General features: G+C 41.4%; 1 protein-coding gene across 1 annotated transcript in view; it reads left to right on the plus strand.

Moving 5' to 3' along the window:
* LOC126266676 (protein farnesyltransferase subunit beta) overlaps positions 1-9,151 on the plus strand; it is an 85,908-nt gene extending 76,757 nt beyond the window's left edge. Inside the window, exons 9-10 of the mRNA XM_049971098.1 lie at positions 2,239-2,347; positions 7,702-9,151. Coding sequence (XP_049827055.1) covers positions 2,239-2,347; positions 7,702-7,800 — 208 coding nt within the window. The 3' untranslated portion in view covers positions 7,801-9,151. The remainder of the gene's footprint in view (positions 1-2,238; positions 2,348-7,701) is intronic.
* Positions 9,152-16,527: the final 7,376 nt, after the last annotated feature.

Here is a 16,527-nt window from a genome sequence, read left to right on the forward strand (position 1 = left end):
TTTTGAAAATACTGTGAACAAGGACACTGGCCTGTAATTTTTGACATCTGTGGTGGCCCCTTTTTTGTATGGAGGCTTGAAAATGGCCCTGTCTGGGAAAATACCTTGAATTAGTGATGCATTAAAGATGTGACTCAGATCATCAGCTGTAACTGCTCCACATTGTTTTAATATCTTGTTAGAGATGTCATCTGCTCAAACAGAACATTTATTTTTCAAAGATTTAATGATTTTCCTTATTTCACAAGAAGTTGTTAGGTGAAAATTTATCTGACTAGGTTTTCTCAAAACTGACTCTGCATGACTTTTTCTTTTGAACTGTTGTCACCAATTTTTTTTTTTTTTTTACCTACACTTAAGAAATGGTTGTTGAATACGTTAGCTACTTGTGTTCTGTTGGTTATGATGGTTTCATTCTCTTTAATAGTAATACTATTTACCCCAGTGATTAGTTTTCCTGTCTCTCTTCTGACAACATTCCATACTGATTTGATTTTAATGCATGAGTTGTTAATTTCATCTCTAATACACACATTTTTTGATTTTCTGACAACTTTTCTCAGTATGTTACAATAATTTTATAGTGTAAAATTACATCTGGGTCTTGACTAATTCTTGCAGCCTCTTGCAATTTTATTTTCCTCTCTGAAGGCACTTTAATACGTGTAGTGATCCAAGGTTTCATTGAAAACTGTTTGGTGTTACATTTAGTAATTTTGGGGGGGCAACAGTGCTCAAAAATGGATATAAATTTACCAAGAAATATGTTGCATTTATCATTGGCATTTGGCTCATTATATACATTTCCCCAATTAACATTTCTTAAACTTACTCTGAAGTGCCCTGTAGGTATCGCGTTAACCAGCCTTACATTTTCACTTAATGGTTTCTGTACTGTACACCCTGATAAGCTTTGCAAGCTAATCAGTTATGCACCATGGTCTGACAATCCATTTTATCACAGGGAAAGCATGTGTTATTTTTGCATCCTTTTGCTGGACAAATACATTATCTATTAGAGTGCTACTGTCTTGAGCCATACATATATGGAAATTGATCACTGATTCTAAGTTATACGTCATTAATAACACTTCTAGTTCACTCTTCCTATCAGAATTGCTTAAAAAGTTTACACCACAGATTAATGTCTTTGTTCTGCCTGACAGACAGTGTAATAGGGAGTCAAATTTTTTATGAATAGCTTCCTATCTCCTAATGGGGGACCTGTACACCGTTGCTAATATCAACACTAAATTATCTAGCCATAGTTCACATGCACAAACTTCAAAGTGCTTATCGATTTAAAATTTGCTTGCTTCAAGTAAATTATGGTAAAGTTTGCTATCAATATATATGATCCTTGTCTATGACACTGATAATGTGGAGTTGTGGTGAAAAGCAGTAATAAAACCAAGGGCAGCTCGAGGGAGAGGGGGGCAGTGAAGATATGCATGATGGGATTGCTAGGAGAGGCTAAAAAAGAAAAAAAAAAGATTCTGTAAGCAGACTATTATGGGATATGGAAGTGGAACAGACACAAGGCCAGGTAAATGGATTACAGATGGGCTCAGAAAGTTGTATGCTGCAGTCTAAAATATAACCAAAGATTGATGCCGTGACTTATTGGAAAGTAGCTAGAACCCATTAGAAATATGCAGGAGCAACATGAGTACATATCATTAAAGACCACAATACGTGCAAAAATTCTAGAGGTTGTACCTGTGCAGTGGTGGGATGTAAAAATATCAGACAATGATGGTTTAATGAATATTACACTAAGAAGGTAGTGGAAATACACTTTTTAAAATAATGTGCTCATGACTACACTATAATGGCTCCTGTTTTCAGTTTTACCCCTCAGGTGATTTAAGTCTGTGTCTAGTTCATAAGAATTTCACTAGATTATCATTTTATTGTTAGTTCACTGTGTAGCTTAGTATAAATGGTTTCACTTCTGGAGTGGGATGAACTCCATTTTGTACTTTTAACTATAATAAGTGATTACATCTGTGTTTTTTTTTTTTTTTTCACTCATAGATGATCATAGGTTTTTATCATTATTTTTGTACCTAACTTTGGAAATCCCAGGTTCAGTAACATCTGTGGCATGTAACAGGAAGGCAATAATAATGTGTCAGATGATATATGTATGATTGAAGTTCATAGTTAGAGCAAATTTATGTTGCCTTTCTTAAGTATAATGTATTGTTTCCTAATATAGGTTCTGTACTATTGCAGACCCCGTGATGTTTATCATACCTGTTACACACTGAGTGGATTGTCAGTTGCACAGCATGCAGTTGGGGACCGGTGCTGTATTGTAGGAAATCCAATTTTAAATGAAATTGTAAGTTTTTCTTTTGATTTTCCTTAGATATCATCAGTCATTTTCTATTACAATAAATCAATTGTTAGAAAATGCAGTCACTCCATTCATGCATATGGCTGATAATCTAGTTATGTTACACAGATTTTATGTAAGAGAATTTTAACTATCAGAACTATTGAACTAACTACTAGTTAAGCTAGTAATGTTTTGCAGTGTGAGGCTCTAGGTGGACAAGTCTAAACAGCATCTGTGTATAATTTTATACATGTCTCTACATCTATACACATACTGTTGTCAACAGTTCATAATGCTCCTCAGCTTTGTTGTATGGTTGATCACTCAAGAGTGTAAAGACATTTAAGAAGAAGAAGCAAGATGGGCCATCACTTGTGTTGCATATTTTGTCTCGAGATTTAATATTGGACAAGTGGACCATTGTTCCTGGAAATATTGTCTGGTGTTTAGGAAAGGTTCTCTTCATTGCACTACTGTGTTCAGAATGTGAATAGTAAGTTCAGCCTTCCACTGCTCCTTCTTGTTTCTTCTTAATTGTCAAGGATACTGTTGTTACAGTTCAGGAACTAGTGGAGGAGAGTACTGTGTGTCACATTATTTTGTAGAAAATCCTTGATATTGTCTGCATTGAAAGGAAAAAAAAAGAATGTAATTGTGCAGGACTGCATTGGTGGGAGGAGGAACTATTCTTTGTTGGTACCATAAGCTCTGAAAGAACAGATAGTTCATGAAGCAAAGAATTACTCAGATAAGTACATGAGTTACGTGTGGTGTTACATCCTAGCAGACAACAGAACATAGTGTTTAGTAATACTGTTCCAATCAAATAAAATGTGTTTGGTGATGTGAGTGCACTTGTTTCAATCCAAGAATACCTTACAATTGAATTAGAATGACTATTTTGTTTACAATAAGGAAATATTAGAATGTCCTCCTGTAGTACCCTAATCTTGATGTGAGTTACTTTGTTTTGGTTCCAAAAGTAAAGACTGAGTGAAAGCATAACAATTTTCTACGAATGAAGAGCTCATCAGACATGATCCATTACACAGAACACTTAAGAAAATTGTTAGAAATGTGACTTCAAAGAATAGAGTGTAAAGAAAATTATTTTGATACAGTAAAATAACTGGAACTCTGTTACCAGAGCATAGTGCCCTGGTATTTAGGTCTTAAATTCACCATCAATGACTACTAAAACCAAGAACTGATCGCAAGGATGCAGACACTCCAGTTGCATCTCTAAACCTGAGAAATGTTGAGTGCATTACTGATGAAATAACTACTAAATTTTCTTGATGTCCAGAACAGATGAAAACACCTCCCAGTGGGTGCTGCCATATCATAGCCATCTTCAGTGCCAGGTGGGAGGGTTTGTGTGCCTCAGTGATGCCGAGGGCTATACCTGCCAAAGCATAGCTACTTGCAGGGCCACCCAATCCAGACAGGCCTCTGCAGAGGGGCTTGACGGAAGAGTGCCCCAAGTCCCACAAATTGGGGGGGGGGGGGGGGGCTGGCCATGTTTTTGCCAGGGAGTTCTGCTGGCAGTGGTTGAATATGGGCACAGTGGTACCACATTCCCCCTAAGCTGAAGAACGTCCAGCACTGCCAGACCTCCTCTACTGTAAACTCTGGGCGTGCTTTGGGGGTCATCATTAGGTGCGATGGTGGAATGATTTTTGTTTTGGAGAACGGAGGCCTTGGCTTCACTGCCTGGAACATGAGAAAGGTAAAAGCCCTTCAACCTCAATATGTGCTATGAGCTAATGGGATTAATGACTGCTGAGTTAGAACGGTGTCTACCAGGAATGCTCTGGGCCACCTGCAACACCCCAGCAGTATAAGGCTTGATCAGGCACACGGGGCTCTGCTTGGGTCAACATTTGTTTCCCTGGTGGTTCGTGGGATTCATTTGAAGTGGCCACCATTTTCGTCTACTCCTGATGGGGCGGGTGTACCGTCAGATAGAACAAAGAAAACTCATTTCATCAGTCTCATAATTACAGTATCTTTCTTTCTAATTGAGGTAGCAGTGGGTACCTTTGAGAAGGTCTCTTTTTTCTATATTCACTAGGTGTTGGAGAGTATTGCAGGGTCCTTAAAAAAGTTAAACATCTTCGTAATGGCACACTTCTAGTTGAAACTGCCACATCATACCAAGTGCTTAAGCTTTTGTAATGCAAGGTTTAGGTGACTGTCCAATTGTAGGTGAGTTGCATAATGCCATTAACTTCTGTGAAGGCATGGTTACCTGCTCTGATATAATGCAGATAGACGCTAAGCAGTTACATGGAGAATCTAAAAATGTGGGTATAACAGAAGTGCAGAACTACATGAAAGGAGTCAGTGACGCATTGGGAAAAACTGTGTCATTTATTCTAACCTTCAGCACTCCAAAATTTCCTGATAATATTCTTGCAGGGGATATCCATCTTAATGTTTGACTATTTGTTCCCAATCCTGTGTGATGCTGCATATGTCAAAGATTTGGTCGTACACTATGGCATGTAATGGAAGGGAAATTCTGGAGGCTCCCTTATGAATCGAACGACTGTTAAATTTAGGAGTTGAAAGTTATGAGACGCGTACACTGTGGTGAAGCTTTCAAAGCTATGCAACATTTGGTATTTGTTGTTTCTTTTGCATCAGCCCTTAAAAAGTCAGTTGCCAAGTCAAATAAGCATGTATGCTCTTGTCAATGTACCTGTGGAAAGGGGAAGACACATTTCATCATGAAACCATTCAGGGGTCATCAGCAATGGTCTTGGAACCTTGTCTACATACTGCTGCACACCATCAGAAACCCACTAAGATGTCCTCTCTACCCCCCCCCCCCCCCCCCCCCCCCACAGGTAAGGAAAAACACCATACAAAAATTTGTTCAAAATCGAAGATATATTATATCGAGTTTCAGGATCAGAAATATGAGATGCAAATAGAGAATTCACACTTTCAAATCGGAAAAAACGAGAGGCAGCAAAATCATTAGCTTCTCGAACACACTCCCTTTTTGGTGGTGATATTATGGTCGAGGATACTGATATCCACGTGGAGGAACGGGAGAGCTGGGCACCATCTAATGGCCCCCTTGACCTCTAGGACATATCACCATTGCGAAAAAAGGACGAGGACAACTCTCACTAATCAGTGGCCCCAACTGGGACTTCCATATTGCAGTAGAATTAAAGCCTTTGGCCGAGGAGAGGCCATTTTGCATCTGCTTACAAGAAATTCATTTTAGAGTCAGCGATATACCTGAGTTAATGGGTTACCACTCCCACAGGAAGGACAATCTTACTGGAGACAGGAATGAGGGTGGTGTGGCTGTTTTGTCAATGACAGATGCCACACATTTCCTGTCCTTCTTACCATGGCCATACATGCAGTTGCCTGGAAGTTCACACACCAGCTAAGATCACAGAGTGTTCTTTATGCCTTTCACTCATGGTCTTTTGGTTGCAGCTGCACTGACAAAGCTCTTACAGGTGCTACCCCACTCGTTCCTCCCGATGTGTGTCTTCTGTGTACTCAGCATGCTGAGGGACCTGGCTACCACTTGTTGCAGGATCTTGTCCATTTAGAGCATTGGTTCCCAACTGGTGGTCTGCAAGAATCAAAATTTGGCCAGTGTACATTTTAAAATTTCAAAATTTTAATCTTTTTAAATTGCTAATCCATTTTGTGCGGGTGGTGCAGTGCCGCATGCCCAGTGAGTACTAGTGATTGTGGGTGGCCAGGAGGGAGGAGTAAGCAACTGACATCACAGCATGGCATGAACCAGTCATTCAGTACACATTCTTTTGTTTTGGTTGACAATATCAGTGATTGTTACATAGCATTATGCAATTAAAAATTGAAGATAGTAAAAGTATATGTATTTATTTATTTGTTGTTATATAATTTCTTTTACTATAAAAAATACATTATTTTTACACTTTTGTTTGTTATCCTTTTATTCATTTGTATTTCTGTTTCATTTTGAGAAAGTGGCTTGTAATAGAAAATACAACAATAGTTACATTAAATTCATATTTAATTTAACCGTAATGGAGAAATAAACCTCAGTGTGTCACACACAACCATTCTCATGAATGATTCCTTGAAGCCCATGAAATGAAGAGGCGCTTACAAATGGTCCATCTTAATTTCTCTGACCGACCATCAGAATTCTTTGAAGGAACTTAATCCTTCTGTCACTGAAATGGTGTAATATGAAAATATGTGCACTAAGCTCTGAGCAGTGTATGTTTTATGATTCATGTATCTATAAATATTATAATCAAAATTTTGGTGTTATACATGTAGGGCATATCATAATTAGTAGCAAAAGCTCCCACATCTGAAACTTTATGGAAACACAAGCAAAACGTTCCAGTAAACATGGACCTGCAAATGAGTTGTTGACATTGTACTTGTAAATGTATGGTTACGAGCTGCCACTGACTTGAGTTATGAAATATTGTCCTAATTTGTACAGATGTAAACTATTGTATTAAGTCCTCATCTAATTGGACTCTAATTCCAACTAGGACAATGTTTGATGCAGAAATCAGTGGTCACTTGCATCCACACATTTGCAGTTGTAGAAATATCTTTTGTGTACTGTTGTAATGTTTTTTACTTTAGTTAGCATATATTTTCATCAGTGTCAGTTTTCTATTAATTATTATTCACCCTTGTGTCACTTGGGTCTCAAACCAGCTGTGAGCAATGATATCAAAGAAAGAATACTCTATAGTGATATAAATGGCATTATCCATTTCCAAGATGATTCCTGCTAATTATTTTGAAATTAGTAGGAGACACACTTCAGAGTTTTGCTTGGAACACACAGTAGCTAACTACCACCATCATATCTGGAGGTTCTGAGGAATATGAATGGTTTAGTGGGATTCTGTTCATGCCCAGAGATGGTGTGAGAAGGAAATTGATGATGTATCTCTGTTATATAAAGTGTCTTCAGTCAACAACTCCTGGTTCTTCCTGTGCTCGTAAGTGTGTTAAGAAGAAAAATGCAGAAACTACCAAATATCTATGTTTTTGGGCAAAATATGGTGCTTTACTTGTCATTACCTTAAAGATTTGTTTGCAATCCATTGCATTATTTAAGAAATTACACTTATACAACCTCATTAAACCTTTTTGTCAACCCTGTTACAGAAAGTATAGTTTTCAGCTTACAGTTCTGATTCTTGAGTTTAGCTACGAGTCTACTTCTTATTTGCACTAAAAATGTAACAAATTGGAGCTGGTGTTAAATTAAAAGTTTAAGGAAGTAGGAAGTTTGGATTAAAAACTGCTTAAGATTTACTGGCCTCCAACAGGATTTTTTTTTTAAATTGTCCTTTTTTTTCCAGGCTCCTGTTCATCCAGTGTACAATATTAGCAAAGAAGCCTATCTGAATGCTGCTCTGTATTTTACAAATCTACCTACAGTACGAAGAAAACGGTCGTGAGGTTTCCTTTTTCATAGTAGAATCCACAAGCAAACTGAAAAGACATTAGGTGGTACAACATTGCTTCTTACCTAACACACAAAGTGTAAATGGTACTGTTTTATATGGAATTCTTTGTATGGGGCCTGAATAATGAAAAATGAAATGGTTTGAAGCATTACAATGAAGGTGTATCTGTTGTGCAAATGCTGCATCATCCATTACAGGAAAAAAAAATACTAAATTCTTGAAGGACTGGGATACCAAGAAAAACCATACCTTGTTGGCTTAGTTATGTATAATCGCGATGAACTTTAAACTATAGTTCTGTCATTGTGATTATGTTGTTCCAATCTTTTGAGTTTTGAAAATTTTATGATAAACTGTTATAGGTTACTTCAGAAAGGCAGTGGACTTAACTACAGTTCTCTCCATAATACAGTTAACCATAAAGTTGGTGAGCCAACACTTTTTCCTACAAACGAGATAATGGAAAAGTGTTGCTACAAATACAGATAACGCTCATTTACTTATTTCCATCCCAGTCCTGATCCCTCCTCCATCCCACATTCCTGCTCCCCTCTCCCATCCCCCTATCCTGATGCTTTTCTCTCTAAAATTGAGTGAAGGGAACAGGTTTGTAAGTTGAAGCATAACAGTATCATTTATTTTTTCTCACCAAAGAATTTGGCAGTTTTTTGTAGTGTTTATGTTCATTGAAATAAGTAGAGAATTCATCTGACAGCTGAACAGAATAACTCAACAAGACACGACAGAGCACAGATTTTCTTCAGCCATCTTCCCCTTTCCAATATGCTATGCTTATGATTTTTCAAACCTGAATTCAGCAGGTAAAAATATAACAGGAGAGAGAGCTTTAGATTCACATATGAGATATTACTGCAGAATGTTAGTATCCAGCCTAACGATGCATACACAAGGTAAAAATAAAATTCCACCAAGCTCCAGATCCTATACAGCCTTCATCAATTTATATGAAACCATCGCATGATTATATCTTTTGTAAAAAAAAATAAAAAATAAAAACAAAATTATATGTAAACAGTTGTACCAGCACTTTCCTTTTACGTGTCACATACTCATCAGAGCAGATGGAATTGTCATTATGATATGCTTTCATTGAAGAAGAGAGAAGGGGAGTTCGTTGAATGTTGTTTTGTTATGGATACTTTGCATATATCCTTGTTGAAGATTGATTAGTAATTTGAATGAGACAGACATATTGACCAATAATTTTAGTGATTTTTACATGTCTGGTAAGTGATGAAAAATAATAAAAAGTAAACTATCTCTGTTTTAGTGATGTCTGTTTACACTTCATGTGAATAAAATTGTGGAAGTTTGGTTGTTATTTATGAATGATCAAATTACATTTTTATGCTCTTATCTTGGAGAATGATACGCTTTTCAATACTATTAACTTGTATATAATAAAGAAATATGGCTATTGCCGTTGCATAAAAGAATGGTTTTATGTCTACAGATTCCTCTCTCCTTTGCCATACCTAGGACAAAATTTGTGTATTGACAGATGTCAAATAATGCTGTACTTGTGGCAAACTGCATTACACCTAAATGGTTTTTAATTTTGTATACCTGTTCGCCAAATTTTGTATACCTGTTCGCCAATTGGTACCTACGTTTAATCATACAAGGTCTTCTTTTAGATTTTTTTTTTAATATGACGGTGAACTCAGCAATTTGTGAATGCACTCTAACGTATAAAAAAATTATTATTCATAGTATTGGCCATCGCCGGCCTCTACATTCTCCCATCTTTCAGATATCATATGAATCCCGTGGGGAAAGAACTGAGTGTCATTTGTGGGGATGTACAGAGCTGTTGTCATCCACAAACTGCAAAGAAATCTGCACAGTGACTTCTCTTCATTCAGAATTCCTTATGCCACCCTGCAGGTCCAGGAATTAGACTAGGCCTGAGATATTCCTGCCTGTCGTACGAGGCAATTAAAAGGTGTTTCACACGTTTTGGCCTTTATATGATGGTCCACTGTACGGTTTGACCTCCATTCTTCAAAATTTTCCCAAAGAGTGAGCTAATTGGGGAGGTAGCCTTACAAGGTGCATTGTGTCCATTGTGCTTTGAGATCTTTAGCCCACTTTCTCATTGTCGTATTGCAGTCCTGCCCATTCTCCATCTCTAGGGTGAGGACACCTTCCTGGGCGTTTTTTCCACCATGCACTTCGCAGTGTCGACTTCCGTGTTGATGAGGACCATGGACCATGGACTTCTTTGCACCTGATATCCAGCACGGTAGCCAGTCTGCTGTGGTGGGGCCACCATGTACCCTGTTGATTGTAGCCCCCTGACCACACAGGAATTCCTCTGCTGATGCCTGCATCGTTAACTCCCCAGATATGCTGAGGGGTAGATGCCCTGGGGCATCGGGTCTCCCGGCAATGGCCATCCTGCCAGGTGGCCTTTGATGTGGCTGGGTGGCACCCGTGGGGAGGGCCCCTTGTCGGAGAGGGTAGCATCAGGGCGGATGACATGCGATGAAGTGTAGTCCATCATCTCTTGCTGGTGGTGAAACACCAGCAGTCTCTAAGTGATCACGAGCTCAAGTCAACTCAAAGAAGTACGACCCCAAATCGTTCCCCTCCTTGGCCACACCATGGGAGGAACGTCAGCCTAAGGATGGAAGCAAATCTTATTTGCCCCGGTACCTTGTATGTTCGAGAGCTGATAGGGAATCTTTCATGACGATGAAGTCTCAGTATTTTGTTGAGCGTTTAGAGGACAAGTTCAGGGAGGTGGGTGCTTTTCCAAAATGAGATCTGGGTCAGTCTTGATCAAAACAGCATCCTCTGCCCAGTCACGGGAGTTACTCGCTTGTGACAAGCTGAGGGATGTTTGTGTAACCGTGATGCCCCATAAGAGCTTAAATATAGTCCAGGGTATCATATTTCACAGTGACCTTCTTTTGCAGTCTGATGATGAGCTGCATGCCAATTTAGAGTGGCGAGGTGTACATTTCGTCCAGCCTATCCACCGGGGTCCAAAGGCAAAGGATAATCAGGTTGCCACCAATGCCTTCATCTTGGTCTTTGAGGGTTATACATTGCCTGAGAAGGTCAAGGCGATGGTCTACCGGTGTGATATAAAGCCCTATATCCCTCCCCCGATGAGGTGCTGTAAGTGCTGGAAGTTCGGCCATATGTCTTCCCGCTGTACTTCCAGCATCACATACCAAGATTGCGGACGCCCATCACATCCCAATACTCCATGTGCCCTGCCTCCCATCTGTGTCAACTGCAGAGAGCACCATTTGCCTTGCTTGCCTGACTGCAGGATTCTCTAGAAAGGAAGGAAAATCATGGAGTACAAGACCCTGGACAGACTAACCTACACTGAGGCTAAGAGAAAATTTGAACATCTGCATCCTGTGCATATGACATTCTTACACCGACGCTACAACAGGTCTGGCACCATCAGCTCTGCCAACACAGGTCACCTCGCAGAGCCGGAAGACTAGACCAGCCCCCTTGATGGGGGGGGGGGGGGGGGGGGCGGGGGCAGCGCATTTCCCTCCCTGTTGCTCCTGCACCACCTACTCCGGGAGCACTGTCCCCCCAACCATCACAGACGCCTGTCCCCACTTCTAAGCCGGAGAAGCCTAACTCTTCTTCGGCGTCTCAAGCTAGGAAGGGGTCCCTTGGGTCACTTCCTTCCCAGGTTTCTTCTAGTGGGAAAGACGACACCCGCCAGTGGCTGAAGAGCCCAAAAGCAGCTGGTTGTAGGGCTTCACGCTCATCCTCAGTCCCAGAGACTGAGCCAGTGAAGTCCTCCCAACCAGGAAAACCCAAGGAGGAGCAAGAGAAATCCAAAAAGAAAACCTCCTAAGACCAAGGAAATTGCGGTGGCACACATACCACTGGTACCTATAAGCTCTGTGGCTGAGGATGGAGTGGAGATTGTGGCATCCGCACAGGACCTAGATCTCGCCAGACCCTCAGACAATGGATATAGACTGCTCAGGCAATAAATCAGTGGCAGCGTAAACTGCCTCTTTGAATGTTCCATGCCTTCCCAGTCTCACGATGTCATCCTCCAGTGGAATTGTGGGTTCTTTTTCCACCGCCTGGCTGAGCTACGGCAACTGTTAATCTTTTCATCTGCTATCTGCATTGCCCTCCAGGAAACTTGGTTCTCAGCAATGCAGCTCCCTGTCCTCCGCGGTTATAAGGGATATTACAGGAACCGAAGCGACTATAATCAAGTGTCAGGTGGAGTTTGCGTTTATGTCCTAAACTCGGTCTGTAGTGAACATGTGCCCCTTCGAACCCCTCTTGAAGCTGTGGCTGTCGGAATAAGGACGACGCAGGAAATAACTGTCTGCAAGTATTTCTTCCTCTAGGTGGTGCAGTACCCCTGAATGTATTAGCTACACTGATTGATCGACTCCCTAAACCTTTCCTACTTCTAGGAGATTTTAATGCCCATAACCCCTTGTGGGGTGGTACCATGCTTACTGGCCAAGGCAGAGATGTTGAAACTTTACTGTTGCAATTCGACCTTTGTCTCTTAAATACTGGGGCCGCCACACATTTCAGTGTGGCTCATGGTACTTACTCGGCCATTGATTTATCAATTTGCAGCCCAAGACTTCTCCCATCTATCCACTGGAGAGCACATGACGAGCTGTGTGGCAGTGACCACTTCCCCATATTCCTGTCAGTGCCCCAGTGTCGGGCACATGGAAGCCTGCCCAGATGGGCTTTGAACAAGGCGGATTGGGAAACTTTCACCTCTGCTGTCACCTCTGAATCTCCCCCACACAGTAACATCGATGTGATGATTGAGCAAGTGACGAGCACAATTGTTTCTGTGGCAGAAAATGCGATCCCTTGCTCTTTAGGGTTCCCGAGGTGTAAGGCGGTCCCTTGTTGGTCACCTGAAGTCACTCTACAGTGGCATTAGCGGCACCCTTCCTCGGAGCTTCTCATAGCCTTCAAATGGCTCTGTGCCCATGTTCGTTGCCTTATCAAATGGAAGGAGGAGTGTTGGGTGAGAGATGTCCTCACCATTGGATACGACATGGCACCTTCCCAAGTCTGGGCAAAGATCAAAGGTCTTTTTGGGTACCAGGTTTCAACAGCTGTCCCCGGTGTTATCATAAATGGCGAGTTATGTACCGACGCAAACACAATTGCCAAGCACTTTGCTCGAGCCTCTGCATCGGAGAATTACCCCCCCCCCCCCCCCCCCCAGCCTTTCACACACTCAAACGGTGGCTGAAAGGGTACATCCTCTCATTCCCTACATGTTGCAGTGAATCCTATAATGCCCCATTTACAGAGTGGGAACTCCTCAGTGCTTTTGCACATTGCCTTGACACAGCTCCTGGGCCTGATCGCATCCACAGCCAGATGATTGAAAATCTCTCATCTGACTACAAGCAACATCTTCTCATCATCTTCAACCGGATCTGGTGCGATGGCATCGGAGAGCACGATCAGTCCTGTGCTAAACCCTGGTAAAAACCCACTTGATGTGGATAGCTACCAGCCCATCAGCCTCACCAACTTTCTTTGTAAGCTGCTGGAACGTATGGTATATCGGGGTTGGGTCCTGGAGTCACGTGGCTTGCTGACTCCATGTCAGGGCGGCTTCCGTCAGGGTCACATTACCACTGATAATCTTGTATCCATCAAGTCTGCCATCCGAACAGCCTTTTCCAGATGCCAACTCCTGGTTGCCATCTTTTTTGACTTACGTAAAGCACACAACACGACTTGGCGACATCATATCCATACCACATTGTATCCTTGCCACATTGTATGAGTGGGATCTCCGTGGACCACTCCCGATTTTTATCTAAAACTTCCTGTCGCTCCGTACTTTCCGTGTTCAAGTTGGTGACTTCCGTAGTTCCATCCATATCCAGGAGAATGGGAGTCCCACAGGGCTCTGTATTGAGGGTCTCTTGCTATTTTTGGTGGCCATTAATATTCTAGCAGCAGCTGTCAGGCCCTCCATCTCACCTCTGTATGCAGATGACTACTGCATTTTGTACTGCTGCTCCAGTACTGTTGTTGCTGAGCGGCGCCTCCATGGAGCCATCAACAAGGTGCCGCTCTGTAGCAGACTTTTAACTTTCCCAGCACCCTGCAGCTTTATGTTTTATCCGTCGGAATGGGTTTTATACTTCTACCTAGGTTTTAGTGCATGTCCTTTGTCCCTGTGCGTCCTCCACCCTAGTGCTTTTAGGGTGGAGGTTTAACGTATTGCAGAGTGGGTGGCTTTCCCTTTTTATTCTCGTGGTAGGCCAGCCACTGCAATCTGCTTTCATGTTTTCTCTCTTCTGTTTCTAGTGTCTCTTTGTTGTTTTCTTTTCCTCTTTTGTTCCTTTTAGCGTTTGTTGCCTTCTCTTTGTTCTTGTGGCCTTACCTTTCTTTCCGTTTTGTGTTATATGTTTCGCCTGTTTTATTCTCACAGTTGAGGCATTGTTTTATTAGGACCAAGGGACTGATGACCTCATAGTTTGGTCCCTTCTCCTGCCTCTAAACCAGCCAATCTGAATTACATTCATTTCATTTCAATATGACCATGTCATTGTAATAAGGGAATGAACGTTGGCTTCTTGAGAGGAACTCCCATAACAATAAATTTAAGAAGATTATTTGGTTGAAACAGATCATTCTTCCATGACAATGAAAAAGATTGACATAGTCACAGATAGGTCAGTTGTGGCTCCAAGACTTTCAGCACATAATGTAATATTCTTATGTACTATTACAATGTCTGTTCCTTCAGACCATTATGGCTAGTGGAGATTTGAATTGGTCCTGGAAGCACGCACGGACAGTAGAGATGGTTAAAGCAACCACTCATGATGAATGAAGAATCTGGTTTCGCTGATTTCCCTAAATTGCTGGCTGGATGGTTCATTTGAAAGGGCGTGGCCAACTTCCTTCCCTAATCCAATGGGATCGATTATCTCACTGTTTGCTTCCCTCCTCAAACCATCCAACCAACCAACTGGGTTCAAGTACTAGTCCAGTACAAATTTACATGTATTACCAGTAAGTATGATTTTATGCCTAATGCAGCAGATGTCAAAAATATCCTTAGTAATATTCTTGATTTACTCCTCACAGCCCCCAAAGCTCAAATTGTGTCGCATAGCTAATAAGAACATCAAACACACAGGTCCTGATGCTCTAACTGCTGACCTCGCAGAAACCAAATGGTGTCAAATAATCATATTATCCACAATTTACTGTAAACTCCATGAACTTAGTTATAAGCTTACTGCTCTCAAAGCCAACAGTCTGTGGAAGAAAAAGTACTGTTCCTTGGCTGACAACTGAATTACGGCAAATGATGAACAACTTTTGGTGCAGAGCCGAGTGGAGGGTCTGCATCAGAGGCTCAGACGGTTCTGCGACCATGTAGGCTACAGATTCCTCCACTTGCACCATAAGATGGTGGGGTTTTGGTTTCTGCTGGATAGGTCAGGAGTCCACTACATGCAGGAGGTGGCTCCACGGGTAGCAGGGGCTGTGTGGCATGGAGTGGGCAGGGTTTCAGGTTAGAGGGTCAAGCACACAAGTCGGCACTCCACAGTATCTCTATCTCTCACAATCACGCACAAACTGCTCCAATCCAAGTCTTTCCCGCAACTTCGCATCTGTCGCCGTACTATCCATCCTGTGCGACTCCCGTGTTGTGTGCTGTGCTGTCCAGCACTCTTCGTGTCCTGTCCTGTACTCCAGCACTCCCCGTGTCCAGTGCCGTACTCTCCGGACTACCCCTGTGCCCTCTCCAGAAACTCGCTTCCATCCAGTCTCCCCATTCATGAGTGCTGTGATTGGCTAGAGCGCTCTCGCCATGTCTTCATGCCAATGTACAGTCACACAAACATAATGAAACATATTCAAAATACTTTATTTACATTTAAATACTTGAAATTAAATAAATATTCCTACGGCTGGACCATAAACATGCTCTAACACACATTATTAAATACATAAACAATTAAATAAACATATATCAAAAGAAAAGAAGCAGAAGGTAGGTCAGGAGCCTAATGTCTCTGTGCTTTCTAAAACACAGTAAATATTTAACAAATTTCTTCATGAATAGTATACATTGGGTATAAACAAAGACATAGATGAATAAATATATTTATAAGCATGCTGCTACCGTTTTATCATGTAACTGTGGAGTTCTTATGGCCTGTCACGATCGATAATAATCGGCCACTTTGAACTCCAATAACTTGTGTACTATTCAAGTTACAAGCCTGTAATTCATACCAATTTAGGTTTACACTAATAGCTTTCTAAAGACATGGCGATCGACAAAATCAGAAGACCCATGTAGATTTTGGAAATTTGTTGCTGGGTGTTATTTGTATAATTTACCATCAGATTCTAAACTTTAAACTAATGAAGGTATTGAAAATCTGATTACACCAGCAGAATTGTCATGCAAATAATAGTAATGTACATGTTTCTTTGTGAGGTATCATGATTCATCTGGGTACTATTAATTTCTACATGAACTATGAAATATCTGCCATTAAGGTCTCTCAAAATCCTCCATCTTTGGCACTGCCGGCATAAACATCTCCTTCATCAACACAAAGCGGAATTCCCAGCCACGAGGCTGGACCATGCGCTGGGGCTACCACTCTCGTTCGGCTAAAGTTTGCCACAACGTGTTTGCTGCCGGGCCCCGGCTTGTGACGAGCGCTCTGT

Source organism: Schistocerca gregaria, chromosome 4, assembly GCF_023897955.1.
Source record: "Schistocerca gregaria isolate iqSchGreg1 chromosome 4, iqSchGreg1.2, whole genome shotgun sequence".
Classification (NCBI taxonomy): Eukaryota; Metazoa; Arthropoda; class Insecta; order Orthoptera; family Acrididae; genus Schistocerca; species Schistocerca gregaria.